Source organism: Triplophysa rosa, linkage group LG14 (genome assembly GCF_024868665.1).
Source record: "Triplophysa rosa linkage group LG14, Trosa_1v2, whole genome shotgun sequence".
Classification (NCBI taxonomy): domain Eukaryota; kingdom Metazoa; phylum Chordata; class Actinopteri; order Cypriniformes; family Nemacheilidae; genus Triplophysa; species Triplophysa rosa.
Genome location: NC_079903.1, coordinates 8,191,211 through 8,206,887, shown reverse-complemented (window position 1 = coordinate 8,206,887; position 15,677 = coordinate 8,191,211). Strand labels below are relative to the sequence as shown.

General features: G+C 39.8%; 2 protein-coding genes across 2 annotated transcripts; both read right to left on the bottom strand.

Moving 5' to 3' along the window:
* Nucleotides 1-1,569: 1,569 nt before the first annotated feature.
* Nucleotides 1,570-9,650, bottom strand: calm3a (calmodulin 3a (phosphorylase kinase, delta)). The gene is made up of 6 exons (XM_057351435.1): nucleotides 9,474-9,650; nucleotides 7,318-7,348; nucleotides 6,416-6,559; nucleotides 4,903-5,009; nucleotides 4,459-4,594; nucleotides 1,570-3,035 (listed from the first exon to the last, which is right to left on the bottom strand). Exons 1-6 carry the CDS (start codon nucleotides 9,474-9,476, stop codon nucleotides 3,007-3,009), a joined length of 450 nt encoding a protein of 149 aa, XP_057207418.1. The 5' UTR covers nucleotides 9,477-9,650; the 3' UTR covers nucleotides 1,570-3,006.
* Nucleotides 9,651-10,200: 550 nt separating this feature from the next.
* si:ch211-261a10.5 (potassium channel subfamily K member 13) lies at nucleotides 10,201-12,359 on the bottom strand. The gene is made up of 2 exons (XM_057350532.1): nucleotides 12,074-12,359; nucleotides 10,201-10,925 (listed from the first exon to the last, which is right to left on the bottom strand). Exons 1-2 carry the CDS (start codon nucleotides 12,357-12,359, stop codon nucleotides 10,201-10,203), a joined length of 1,011 nt encoding a protein of 336 aa, XP_057206515.1.
* Nucleotides 12,360-15,677: the final 3,318 nt, after the last annotated feature.

Here is a 15,677-nt window from a genome sequence, read left to right as displayed (position 1 = left end):
GTTCGCGTCCGCGTTTTGCATGCGCTTGTTTGTTTCGTTGTATAGGCTGAAAATATCAGCCAGGTATGATGTTCTTATAAGAAATTCGTTGGTCATTTCGTCAAGCAATTTCTGGTTGTTCAAGCTCAGGAACTCCTTTATTTTTTCTTTCAGCTCAACAAAACGGACCAACACTTGACCCCTTGATAGCCAGCGCACTTCGGTATGAAGGAGGAGTGTCTGGTGCGCCTCATCTTCACACAGCTCTGCACAGATGCGTTTGTTCAATGGACGGGCTTTGATAAAGTTGACGATCTTTACAACCATCTTGAGCGCTTCATTCAGCTCAACCGAGAGGTGTTTGCTAGCCAGGGCTTGGCGGTGTATCATACAGTGAAAAACAAGACAGTGAGGAGCCTTTTCCTTCAGACGTGCATTGAAGCCTTTGTTCTTTCCCATCATTGAAGCAGCTCCATCTGTGCAGCATGCGACTAAGTTATTATAAGGAATGTTTTGCTTGGTAAAGTACATATCAATAACATGGAAAATATCTTCACCTCGTGTCGTTGTTGACAAATTGGAAGACAAAAGAATGTCCTGCTTTACTTCGGCGTCTTCAATGTATTGCACATATGCAACGAGTACTGCTTCGTCTGCCACAGTGGACGTTTCATCAAGTTGAATAGAAAATGGGTGCTCCTTTAACTTTTCAACTAACGTTTTTTCAACATTGTCTGCCATTCGGTCGATCCTGTCTTTTACTGTATTATTTGACAGGGGTACAGCCACACATTATTTCTGCCATTTTTACACAAGCGGGTTTGATTAGCGTTTCTCCGATGGTGTGCGGCTTTTTGGATTTGGCAATTAAAAGAGCGCACTCGAAGGACGCAACCGTTGCATGTCTGTTTTTATTTCCAGCTCTAGTCAAAGCATCTTTAATGTTCTGTGGCCTTTTTGATATAACAAGTTCTTTTTTCGTTAGGAAAAACTCTCTGGGTTTACCCACCATCTCAGGGTGTTTGGTGGTCTGATGTCTCTTCAGTTTGCAGGGCTTCACGCTTTCATTCGCTAGTCTCTCTCCACAGATTACACACTCAATCCTCACATTGTCCATTGCTTCAATAAAACCAAATTCCAGATAACTGTCCAAATAAATCCTTATTTTCTTTTTAACACACATATTTTTCTCTTCTCCCTTGCGCTTTGCCATATTCGTTCGTTTTCTTTGACTATTTACCTTGTTTTGAGCGTTGCGCTGTACAACGGGCATTCTGACATATGAATTTTGCCTCGTATTTTTTTAAAGTCACACTCCGCCTTTTCCCGACTCAAGCAATACACATCTAAAAATGAAGAAATTGCTTCTTTTTTCATTCATATAATAAGAGAACATTACTAGAATAATCAACATGGTTTTTACATAAAAATGCTTCCTATTTTAACTCAAATTTAATTAACATTGGCGACCCCTCGTAAACCTTTAGCGACCCCTAGTGGGGGTCGCGACCCCCGGGTTGGGAACCATTGACCTAGAGGCTTACAGTACCTTGAAACCAATTAACCAAACACATGAAACACAGACACGTATGCATAACCGTATACATTTATTTTTATTGGAAAACACAGATGCATCACATATTATCTGTACATCTTTCACGTCGATTATCTCCTATCCAGTCGCTCATTTTCTAACCCTGACATAAAACTGTCTGGACAGTCCTGAACAGAGTAAGATAAGCCATGTAAAGCTCTTCACCACAGAAGTAATACGTTTAGAAAATCCAATTATTAGACCAACAACAAGCCCTTCAAAGTAACCCGAGTCTTGCTAGCAATATAATTTAATACATTTTCTAGTCACCCCACAAAAAACCTGCCTTCGTCGATCTTCCTGCAAGCGAAGCGCAAACAAAATCCAGAGCACTTCACAAGGTTGTGACAAACCCACGAGAGCAAAAGACGTATGATCTGTAGAAGCAGCAGGAGCGGGTTCCTCCTCCATCACTGAATGTATAATCTACACCAAAGTGCAAATATACTGTATATAGATATATAGATTATGTGTGTATAGTTATATATTGATAATATACATCTTAATTGACTACAAGATATCTTGCAAGAAAGTTGAGGCGTACGAGTATTATGGCACGTTTCAAGACTATGGTTCACACAAATGTCACAGACCTTACTACTGCAGATTAACAATAGGCAATGCAAAGTTTACCAGACGTTAATATTGGTGAACAGTACATTTATAAAGCATAACACTGATAGCATTATGATTCTCTGTGTAACTATGTTTTTTTTAAACAGTTAGCGATCACGTTTTGATTCTGCTGTACATACTTTGCATCTCGGTGCACCCACAAAGATTGAAGCCGTCATAGCACAGGACAAAACCCACATCGTAACCTTACAGCCCATAAGACACACTCTAAGTCACTGTCAATAAACCTCAGTTATACATATTAGAAGTATGACGTCGGGTTTTAACAATAAACATCCAGTTTCGAGTCTTAAACGGGAGAAGGCAATACAGAAAAAGCATGACTTCACCACAAAAGGTCACACGCAGTTGGTTTTGCTCAGTTTGTAGTAAAGGCAGCACTGTGGCCCTGGACTATATTCCACAATTGCTTTGCATTATTGTAGTTTGTTATTGAATCTATTTTTTTTTTTTGACGCAATGACAGAACACTCATGGAAGATGTTCTCTGCATTTAAAAGACTTCAACTCATTTGCGACTAAAGTGACGTTCTGTCCTCAAAATGTTTGTCAGGTCTGGAGACGTTTGCTCCGAAAGGGCTCATGCAGTTATGCTTGGTCCATTCACTTCTGCTGGGACAAGTCCGCGATTGTTTTTCCACAAATTGCTTCTAAAAATTTGACGTTTTTGGTAAGAGATCACAGAATTTGTATACTCTCTGAAGTAAACTCGATTTTTTCTTTTTAAAGACAGAGTGATCTTAGTAGGACAAGCAATGTAAGAGAGAGAGAGAGGGGTTAAAGGATAGGACAATCCTTCACTTTGCGGTCATCATCTGGACAAACTCTGCAAAAACAAAAGAAGGAAATAGACAAGAACATAGGTTTAATAGAAAATAGACACTAAAAATAACTTTAAAATATTACTTCTTATTCAAATAATTTCAAGACTTTTCACGTACAGTTTTTTTTTTACGTCAAATATATGCCACAGGCTCCGCAAAGCTACAGGAGTCACATGCATCTCTCCAAAAACAAAAAGATTTGTGTCATGTGTCTATACAAACCTCTACAACCATAGTAATAGACCATTTTACCTAAATCACAAAAAAATAACTCTCCTGTTGCTTCGACTGCTTCAGGAGTCGTACAGACCAAAACAGATGTATTTAAATAAAAAGTATACATTTATCTTCATGAATCTATTCATTTATAGGTATTAAATTGGCTTTTTAAATAGCTTTCTATTTGTTAGCATTGTTTCAACATGGCAATGTTGATAACTTCCAATCTGATGTTGTTTTTACATGTCTCGTGACAAAATATCAATGAGATTATCAATGTGCAATTTGGTTTGGTTTCAATTTCACAAAATATGCTTAAAAAAACTCACTGTTATCTCACACACTATTTCGCTGCACAAGACATTTGATAACCCAGTGGATTCATGCTTTTTTGAGCTTCAACATTTTGGACCTATGACGGTTAAAGTGGTGGCTATTTTATACAAAACTGAAATAAGGAAGTCACACACATCTAGGATGGAACCAGGGTAAGAAATTCTCAGGCGATTTGTTTGGATGATCTATTTTTTATTATAATCTTGAATAATAGTGCTGCTTTTCCTTAGCAAACACTTCAGATTAACAGGTACAACAGCACACTAATAATAGAAAGATCTTCTAGATCTGATGGACAGAATGTTAATCGTAGGTGCAAAGAATTAACACGTCAAAACATTCTCTCTGGTGGGTTCATTAAAAACATCTGGAATCTAATTCACACAACAGTGAAAATGAACAAGACAGGAAATGATACACCCTGTATATAACCAAATTATTGAAAGAAATTAATCCGAACTTGATCTATTCGATGCAACGGTTATATGATGTCATGTTAGTAACGATACATTCACACGGGGCGTCAGCGCTTCTCATTTACTTTTTAATAGGTGACGTCATGTGTTGACGAAATGAATTGTGGGTCCGTCAGCGTTGCGTCATTGGCATTGCTCACGGAAGTTACAAATTTCTTAACCTTTCAAGCGCCAATGCAGGCGTCAGCCAATCAGATCGCCTCATGCAAATCACCTAGTGCAGGCGCTAGCCAATTGCGTTCATGCAAGACTGGAGAACGTTGTGATAGGCTGTTGTCACTATGACGATCACGTCGGCCACGCTTCAGACACGCCCTCCGTCAAGCATTGATGCTGACATCCTGTGTGAATGTACCGTTATATAAGCAAAAAGCAGCGCTCCACAACAACTCACCTTCGTAGTTGACCTGACCATCTCCATCAATATCTGCCTCTCGTATCATCTCGTCCACTTCCTCATCTGTCAACTTCTCGCCGAGGTTGGTCATGACGTGACGGAGCTCGGCAGCACTGATGTAGCCATTTCCATCCTGAGGGCAAGAGAACATTACGCTGCTTACAATACAGACAACATCACGGTCTAACTGTATTTACATTGGAATGTTCATTGGAAGAACAGTTATCAATGTTAATCCTCTGTCAAGCCCACTGTCACACCAATGACGTGATGCAAACACATGGTAAATAATCGCGATCGCTGCCAGGCCCACACACCTGTACAGTTTTTCTATAAACACAGCACATGTCAACAGCATTTGCAGCACGTCAACAACCGGGTTCACTGGGTCTTCAAGTTTCATGTTCGTGGCAGCTGCAGTTAACAGTGACGTTTTCTCACCTTGTCGAAGACTCTGAAAGCTTCTCGGATTTCCTCTTCGCTGTCCGTGTCTTTCATTTTCCTCGCCATCATAGTTAGGAACTCTGGGAAGTCTATAGTTCCATTGCCTGTGGACAGACAGTACCATGTTTTTACCACAAGATTAAACAAAACAGAGTGAACACAACTATGCTAACATCTTGCCTTCACACCAAACGCAATGCGAGCGCAGATGAACTTCGTGACATGATCGATCGGCTTCAGTTCATTTACACTTGTACAATAAGCGATGATGATTTCTTTCTTGTGTGCTCTGCAACCATCTGCCGTCCAATTTGCACTGTAAAACCATGTAAGCGAACCTCAAAGAATCACAGGAAGACTGATTGTACTCATGGTTAATGAGTTCCACAGACTGATATAAAAATGCTGTAATCTTCTGGACTGAGTACTGCTAAAGTTCAATCAGTAGTGACTTTTTGAAAATTAAAAGTGGCAATGTCTATTTCCATTACTTAATCATACCCGGTTTTAATGGGGCTTAACAACTTGACACTAGTGTAAAACTGACAGGTGTTAAAACACCAGATTTACTGCTACTGCATATTCAGTTCTATTCAATTTTATTTAGCGATTGTGCAGTGTTGTAAAGCAGACTTCCAGAAAATATTTAAACATAAAAAACAGTACACAGAGAGAAAAAAAAACAGATAAATATATATAGAGAGTTGGGAAAATTATATATTACCATGACAAGGATGATAAATAAATGCAAAAATTTCATAGGATAGGTAAAGGATGGCTTTCATAACGCTGCATTCTTAGCAATAATACAAATGTATGTCTTGTATCTTAAAGTGACAGTTCACCCAAAAATGAAAATTCTGTCATGAATTACCTAACCTCAAGTTGTTCCAAACCTGTTGAAATGTCTTTGTTTGGTTGAACACAGAGAAAGATATTTGGAGGAATGCTTGTAACCACACGGATCTTGGACACCATGACACCATGAAAAATGACAATGGTAGTCAAAGGTGCCCCAGAACCGTTTGCTTTCCTACATTCTTCAAAATATCTTCTTTTGTGTTCAACAGAACAAAGAAAATTACCATAGTAGGATATTATATACTTTATAGTCAATGGTGGCCAAGAACTGTTTGGTTACAAGCATTCTTCCAATTTAAATATCTTTCTCTGTGTTCATCAGAATAAATATATGTATACAGATTTGGAACAACTCGAAGGTGAGTAAATGATGACAGAATTTTTATTTTTGGGTTAACTGTCCCTTTAATACATGTCAGCAGTGGTGAAGACATGCTTTAGAGCAGATGTGTCCATTTCCTACAAACTTCCTACATTTAGTTTGAATCCTGCACCACCGCACCCGTCTACTGTTTTCAAATAATTCACTACACTATGTTTAGCTGGTTCAGGTGTTTAATAAAGTTTGAAACTTAATACTAAACAAACACGGCCATCCAAGAACAGGGCCTGACATTCTTACTGTTGTGAAATTGTAAAAGAGTTTTACCATCAGCATCAACCTCATTGATCATATCTTGCAGCTCAGCTTCAGTGGGGTTCTGACCCAGCGAACGCATCACTGTGCCCAACTCTTTAGTGGTAATGGTGCCATCGCCATCTTTGTCGAAGAGTGAGAATGCCTCCTTGAACTCTGTTTTAAATCGAAGACATAACGCATGCGTTTAATCACTGCAAGGGATAGTTAAACCAAAAATGAAAATTGTCACAATTTATTTTAATGCATGTTGTCTAGTTATCTCATAAATAAAAGTTATTTCAAACAGAAAGAAATGGATAGTTAAGACACGCACAGTGTTTGGTTGTATGTGATATACTACATAGACATTACAGTTGTTGTAAAACGTGCATACATGATACAGACAAAAGTCGTTTTTACAAACAGAATATTTAGATTCAATACTGTACAATAGCTCATCCAAGAAGTTCTTTCATCATTTATTCTCCATTGTGTCATTTCAAACCTGCGTGACTTTCTATCTTCTGCAGAACACAAAAGAAGATATTTTGAAGAATGTTGGTAACCAAACAACATTGACCCCCACGGTATGTACAGAAACATTTCTCAAAATATCTTCTTTTGTGTTTCACAGAAGAAAGAGTCATGTACAGGTTTTGAATTTGAACTACATAAATATGAACTAAAACTACAAATGATTTAAAACGTGGACATCCGAGGAGTGCGTGGGTTTTGGCTAGATCCACATCAAACAATTAGAAAGCGTGGGTCACCATAATTTCCAACATCTGACCTTATTTACAATATATTGTCTTTTTGGTGTACAAAAACTGTTTTTCTGGACAAAAACACTGTTTCAGTGTGGATGAAACATTTATGGGGAATAATGTGGGCATAGCCAGTTATGAAGCCTAACATGTGAATGCACTCACCAGCGATCTGTTCCTCGGTCAGCTGGTCAGCCTGTATATGAAGAGAGTGAAAGAAAATCAATCACCTGCATGCCACATCACTATCAGACGAGTTTCACTTCTGCAGTTTTCACACACCTGCGTGTTATACTAAATGAAGGACATGTATAAAAATACTCCTTTCAAAATATTTCTGGCAGATATAATTAGACAGTGCCACTTATGGGGTCATGAATGCGGCACACTTGAAATGATTGCACTTCTCTCTGACACGGAGTTCATTACTCAATTATTAAACAGGAGAGGATTCATCTGCACATGCGACATATTCAATATGATTCATTTGCCGTGATTCAGCTGTGCATCTTTTGAGGATCCAAAGGCTGGTGATTCACAAAGCCCTGAGCCTAAAATGAATACGGTGGAACAAGATCTATAACAGAATAAATGGGAGATCGGCCTGACTCATCCACGAGGCAATAACTTGAGCTTTAATCCATTTGGCTTGCCATTTGTGGGGTGAGAAAACAGATGATACCAAAGTTTAGCACAATAATGTGATGATAGAGCTAGATTCAAGATTTTTATCCAATTTTAAGCTGTAAAGGAGGAATCAGGAAATCCTATATTTTACATTTGAGTAAAATAAAAAGGAGTGTTCGCCAGGGCGTTGTTATGCATTTGCTAACGTGTGGCTGTTTACAGGCCCAAGTCAGATGACGTCAACCTTACGGATGTATGATATTCTGGTCCTGCTAGATATAACTTAGCCATGGATATCATCACTTGGAAAAGCCCAACTCTCCAGAAACCAGCTGCATAGATGCTCAAAAGACGCTTAACACCTGGTTAGGATGCAGGTGGACCTCTCCTTCTGTTGTCGCTGCATGGCTGACATATTCTGCGCTGCCTTTCAGGCCTCTAACCGCATTTCAACGGCCACAGCAATTACGGCGGATTACGAGGAGCATGGGGGGCAAAATGTTTGCCATGCAACAAGAGTCCTCCCCGAGTTGCATTCCATTTCGATGAGCGTGCGTGAGCGTCTGCACTGCAGATCCTGTGTCAGTGTGTTACTGCACCAGCTATGATTTGGTTCAATGCAGGGGGAAAGGGGGGAGGGGGAGAGATGGATCTGAGAGGGGGGCAGCCAGAATCTGTCACTGCAGTTCAGCCTGCTGCAATATGCGATCTCAGTCCATTCACGTTTATGCCTTATACAGCTACGTGGGGCTTGGAGATGCTGAATTGCAGATTTTGCACAGAGTGCGCAACAGCTACTCTACACAACGTTGGCTCATGCACGCGCAACAGACAACCTTGCCTATGTCTGCAGGATCTATAAGGACGGGGTGACTTCGCAAACTTTGCACTGGGTCTATGAACGACGCGGGCAAAGCCATCGAAGAGGAAGACTCATCCAGAAATGAGGAACTTGAGCGCATTTGCTTTGCTGATGGTTACGGTTATTTTTACACCACCACGCCCACACTTATCGTTCTGTTAAGGCAATGAGCTCAGCCCGTGTAAATTTAGCAGCCGGTCACTGTTCACACACCGAGACGAAGCGCCGCGTGAACGCAACACGCGTGATGTGGTGCAACATTAAAACGCCTATAAAACTAGCAGTCAATGGTCTGGACAGGGACCGTGCATTTAATTCTACACATCTATACACAGCTACTGCAGTCTGTTGAAAGACAACAGCTAGTTTGCATTAAAATAAACGAATTAATATTTCATATTAAGGCAGGAATGCTACGCGCTGAAATGACAGGCTTCTGACAATATGACACGAGCGCGCTGAACTGCAACGAAACCAATGTATTCATTTACCCATTTTAAAATCTATTGGTTGTCAAAATACAAAATAAATACATCAATAGGGTATGTCATTTCCTATAACATAAATTAACACAATTATGGAATTACAGCTCTTGCTTGAGTTTACTGGCTAGTTAACGTTAACGTTACCTCTCTGTACTGCACAAACACATCGACGCGTGTTTAATTTAGCAAATCTTATTATCTTTAAAATACAAGACCCACGCGTAAATTGTCATTCTAATAACGTTAAGTATTGTAATTTGTCTGTCAAGCTCTGTCTGGACAGGATGCTAAAGCGGCTAAAACCGTGAGCTGTGACTAAACCTCACGTTTAGAACAGTTTTACTCACCATCTTGCTGGAGTTATTTAATCAAAGCCCGTCCGAGGAGTGTGTCTCAAATCAGCAGCAGAGAGTGTGTTTTAATAAACGCGATAATACAGTATATAACGCAGGATACGTGTGTGTGAATGTGTGGGGATGAGAGCTCTTGTATCAGTCCGCAGCGCAGATTACGGTGTACTGTAGTAATGCGCCGCAGCGCTCTGGCCTCTCGCTGTATCCCTCCGCGTCGAGCTGTTCGGCTTCATGCTGCTCTGCGGCGTATGACAGTGTAGTATCGCGAGAGCATTTTAAAGCTGAGGGAGATGTCTGCTCTCGCGGTACCTTGATGATCGATCTGCGCGGCGCACCTATATTCACTATTGTGGTATATAATGCTCCTCATATCTCATATCAACATTCATTCATGGGGGAAAACGCAAGATCTATTTTAAAATAATTGATCAAATAAACATATTTTTGACAAATACTATCAATTTTTCTGTTTACATGAGGAAAATCACTATTCATTTAACACATGTTACATGGTTTCATTTAGTTTGTAATGTTCTTCCAGATTAATGTTTGTTTCATGCAGGTGATGATTTGACACAGCAGAAGTGCATACTTCGTCGTGTACACTATTATGATCACTAGTGGTGCTGACAAGGCTCAGTGCCTCATCCTCTGACCCTTCTCTTAAAGACCCACATCCAAACGCAGACCTGCCGTCAACTTTCCCCCAAGTTTTGCTCTCTCAAACAGTGTCTACTCCAGCGCTGGTGCACCTACACACGGAGCTTAGAGAGTTCTTGACTCCGTGACAGGTCCCGTGTGGCTGCCCATGACTCTGGATCTGCTGATTGGCCGTTTTTGTGACTTTCAGACCTGCGACGGAGCAGCAACAGAATTGATCTGCTCCACCGTGTTCCCTCTCAGCCGAGCAGCAATGCAGACCCAACAGCTTGGCCAAAATCCAATTCAACATCTGTCTGATGATGATAGAGGTGACATTGAAAAGCGAGTAGGTACAGCTGACACCAAGAATGATAATTAAAGAGTTAGCTATCTGATAAACCCATCGTGCTTCATAACAGGCCCTCTGCACGCTCACCATGTCTCCAAAGCCCATGGTGCTGAAAGCCACAAAGCAGAAGTACATCGACTCTAGGTAGGGCCAATCCTCCATAGCTGAGTACAAGCCAGATGCCCCGCAGCTAACCAGAAATGCAACTGCTGCCAAAATCAGGGTCACGTAGTATACAGATGGTTTCCAATCCTCCTGCCCGTCTCTCGGTTCTGTGTTTAGATGTGTTTTCAACCTCCTCTGCTTGCGGCACCAGCGTGTGAGGACGGTCATCAGGGTTATCATGTGTTCCAGAAAGAGGTTGAAGAAGAGAATAGTGGTGGCACAGCCTATCAGTCCGTAGAAGATGAGAAAGATTTTTCCATTGAGAGTTGCGGGTGCTGCCATTCCAAAGCCTGTATATCCACACAGAAATAAATAATCATTTAAAAGTCACAAATGCTATATAACTGCGCAAAAATGTTTTCATGTAAAATTGATCACGTAAAAAAATCAGTCCTTAATTCTAAATTGTTGCAATATTTGGTGACATTTACAGATTCCACTATGTGTATTGGCAGATTACAGTTGGACATTGTATAGTTTAGGTGCTGTTTAAATGTATCCATGATTGCAAAGCTATTATAATGTGAACTAATGTGAAAAGATTTGATCGAAGTCGATAAAATAAAAGATTGCTATGTAAACAGCTTGTCAACCCTGAAATGTTTGTTTGAATACAAAGCTTTAGAAGCTAATGGAGTCTGGGAAAATATTGGTAGGCTTCTTCAAATACATGGACAGATGTGTGCCACAAAAAAGAAATGGACCTGTAAATAGACTTTGTCAATATAAGTCAATTAACGAAAGCTAGATATGACACACCCAAACTCATTTAGTGAATTAACACTTAACGAATATGTTTTTTAATAAAAAGTTTGTTGCTTTTATATACAAACGTTTATTCTTCTATTTTATGCTTTGTACTTATTTTATTTTACAAACTGATAAAAGACAACATAGTGCAGACATGAAATTGTTTACAAATCTGAATTTTTTTACTTTCGATAAATACTAAATCATAATACTTGTAAAATATAATGTATTACAAATTATATTTCTCATAAATAAATAAATGCTTTAAAAATGAGAATCAACCATTAGTATGTGCTACACTGTTTATGCAAAGTGACCCACATTTGCGTTTTGACTGGGTACAATTCTACAATTTGCACATGGAGTCACATTGAGATCCTCATAAAAAATATGCTTCCAAAGGTTCTTTGATGCCTTAGAAGAACCTTTTGGTCGCTGTGAAGAACCTTTTAAGCACCTTTATTTTTAAGATGGTATGTTTGGGATTGTATCAAATACGGTCATATAAATAAAAACTGGGCATTAGTAAATCTTTAATTCTTCAGTTGCACGAATGGACACTTCAGAAAAAGAACACAAAAATGTTTGTGCAAAATTTGCATTTGATTTAGAAGAGCCTAAATCCAAAATATGTGATTATTATCTCATCCTATAAGATTCACTGTACCGGTCTCGTGTGCAGACTTACCAATAGTGCTGACCACAGTAGCCACAAAGTAAAAAGCTCCGGAGAAATCCCATCGGGGTCTTCGTGGTTCCATACGAATCCCAGTGGCAACGGCCACCTCATAGTTTCCCAGCAGCTGATGTAACTCCTCGGCTGGAATCTGGTGATCCTGAATGAATTCTGCCAGCTGTCTGTTCCATTTGCAATGAGCCTCCAGTTCTGAGGGTCTCTCGAGGGCCGAAAAAACTGCAGCCCCAAATACAGTGTAGAGGACAATGACTAACCATAACAGCAGTATTCGGGCCATGCCCAAGTTAAAATGAGACCAAATGCATCCACAACCATTCTTGGTCCCGCTGGAATAATCTGATTGCACCATTAATATGAACAGAAAAAATAGTTAAACTTAAATTTAAGGTGGGTTTAGAATCACAGTGTTTTGCACATCATTATTACTGTAAAAGCTATATTGATCCTCAGAAGCACTAAATGCTTGTTACTGTTGTCAGTAAGATAACATGCAGTCATGCAAACTAAAGGCAAACATGGCCTCCCACAGTTTATGTACACACCAGAAAATCTCCTTTTATTGCTGTGCATTTATGGTTGACTTTAAGAATTTTGTTCACAATCCTGTGAATTAACTATATTACAGACCTGTTTATAATGTACAGTATTAGGATTTTTCCTACATGTTTTTATGTGTTAGTAAGTACATTATTGTCACATATTGACTAAGGAACTAAAACAAGGGTCAAGATACAAAATATCTATAGTTAAGCAATTTCATCACAATTCATCTTTTTCACTTTGTGAGGGAAATTTAAAATATATAAATTAATTGTTATGCCGATGTCGTGATTCTGCCTCATCATGTCATGTCTTTCTTGGTCTAGTGGCAGGATCATGACAGAGCCTCATGTTTTGTGTGGAGAGAGACATGTTATTGTTGGTTCTGACATAACATGCGCTCTCTCTGGTCTCGTCTTTGGCCCCGCCCCTCTCGTTTCCTCATTTAACTTTCCATTAGTGTTTCATTCCCCACACCTGCCTAGTGTTAATTTACCTCTTGTTAGTCTCCCTATATAATGCCCTCATGTCTGCTGTCCTGTGCTTGTTCGTACTGGTACTTGTGCTGACACTACGTGTTCGCACTACCTGTTTTTGTCGAGTCTAGTATTTACCTTGCCTGTTTGCTTCGTTGCCTTGTATGTAGGCCTACCTTACCCTTTTGGATTACCCTGCCGTGTCTACCTGTTACCCTGTTAGTACGTTGCGTCGTGTTTGTTATTTTAGTCTGGTTCCTGTTTTTACCGTTAGTCTTAGTTTATTCTGTGCTATTGTTTTATCCCCCTCGTGGGAGTGTTTATTTTCAGTTTAGTCATTTTAGTCCTGTCCGTGTTTTACCCCATCGTTGGTTTTTGTTTTGTATCAATAAAGTCTTGTTTCTTGTACAAGCGGCAGCGCTGCCTGCACGTGGGTTCTTCCTCCTTGTAACTCCACCGGTCGTGACAGCCGAATTCCGACTCCCTGCCAGAATCTGACTCCCCTCACATGCACGCACATGATGTCGCTCGCTTATTTTGCCTGTCTACATATTAGCCACTGCGTTATTTGTTTTCAGAAAGATGTGTGAAAACTGATCACATGCATAAACAGTGTACTAACACAATGATACAGGAAAGTTTGTATGTCTGTTTTCACCATGCATTTAGCAAAACTCCGTAAATGTTAGCATTTAGCATTTGTGATTGTTTTTCTAGCGTTTCAGTTGGCCTACATCTGCTATAATGTGCATTGCTATGCATGTGGTTTAAAATGTGTCGTGAAATGTATATATCGTGTAGATGGCCAGCGAAATTTAAGAGATATAAATAAAGTTGAATTGAACTGAATTGACTTTTGCTATTTTAACTGTAGGTTGTGTTGTTGTTCTAGTAATTGTAAAATGTGATATATTAATGACTGTATCATTTTTTTGTCATTACACCTAAATGTGAATGACAATAATAAAAATAACTGTTCATTGATCTGTATTATTGTTACACTCGCATGTATGCAAGTGTAAATGAGTACTGCCAGAATATCCGTCTCTCACATGTTAGTGCTACCAAAATCACCCCCCCCCCCAAAAAATGCTTTCTATTCAAGATAGGAGGCTTGTGATTTTTAGGAGGCAGACTTCAGACTGAGAGATGTCTGTCTGACCAGCATCAGTTTCATGTATCTCTGACCTTGAAAACATGAGATAAGTGCATTTTCTTTCTGAGAGGAATAGTTCACCCAAAAATGAAAATGTTGCTGTTGTTCTATTTGGTGTGGACATTACATTATAAATCACTTTGGTGAACTATGGGTTAAAAATGGTTCTGTAGGACAGAGCAATAAAGTGTAATCCAATTATGTTTTTCTCTTTATCATATTTTTCCTATACATCCTGAGCAATACAGCGAGACCCAGTCTTTTGTGCTTACTATACCAAAACATGCACAGACAACCTGTTCTGGAAAAATAGTTATAAAATGGCTTGTATACTCACAAATGTGGCTTATTTGGATTTTTAGACCTTTATTGCTAAGTCTGGCAATATTACAGGGCAGGAGAACTCTCATGTACCTCACACCAATGCAGATATTCACTACAACATCACTTTGGAGTGTTCTATTGCTTTAGTCTCGCAATGCATTGTAAGTCAAACTGCAAATAGTACATTATTACAGATAAAAATAAAGAAGACAAATTTAGCATTTTCAGCCAGGCAACTTTGTCAACAATATAAGTTTAAACCTGGTATGTCATACACTAAAGGGCGCTCCGTGCACTACACTTGATTCAATACGATTGGTGACAGCGCGAGCGCTCGCCGGGTGCAGTGGCGCGCGCCTGTAATCCAAGCTACTGGGAGTCTGAGGCTGGCGGATCGTTTGAGTTCAGGGGTTCTGGGCTGCAGTGGACTATGCCGACCGGGTGTCCGCATTAAATTCGGTATCGATATGGTGTTCCTGGGGGAGCTCGGGACTACCAGGTCGTCTAAGGAGGGGTGAACCGGCCCAGGTCGGAAACGGAGCAGTTCAAAGCCCCCATGCTGATCAGTAGTGGGATCGCGCCTGTGAATGGACACTGCAGTGCAGCCTGAGCGATACAGCGAGACCCAGTCTTTTGTGTTTACACCCCCCTATAAAGCTTTAGAGGTAAATTGTGCTTACCTACACTCAAAATACAGGAATTACATGACAACAGTCAGTCGGTGCTCCCACGCAGACGTTGATCCACTTCCATTGACAATAGGCCTACATGACTCTATTGGGAGGACCAAGGGGTGTAGGAGCACATACGTATATGTTTTATGATAAATTACACTTTGAAAACCCCAGCTCTTTTAAGGCATTCACTGTAGACATATTCTTTACAAAACACTTTATTTAAAACACTTCTGAATTAAGCCTTTAATATTTATAGATGTGGTTGCTTGTGTTTCTCAGTCTTTACATCTGAAATAAAAAAGTAAATGTTACAGAACATCCGCTATTCACGTATTCTTTACACTGATACTTAACAGCCATTGGAAGTGTGGTATTGCTTTATAACTATAAGGCTGTTTTGCATTTTTATGGACATCACTTTT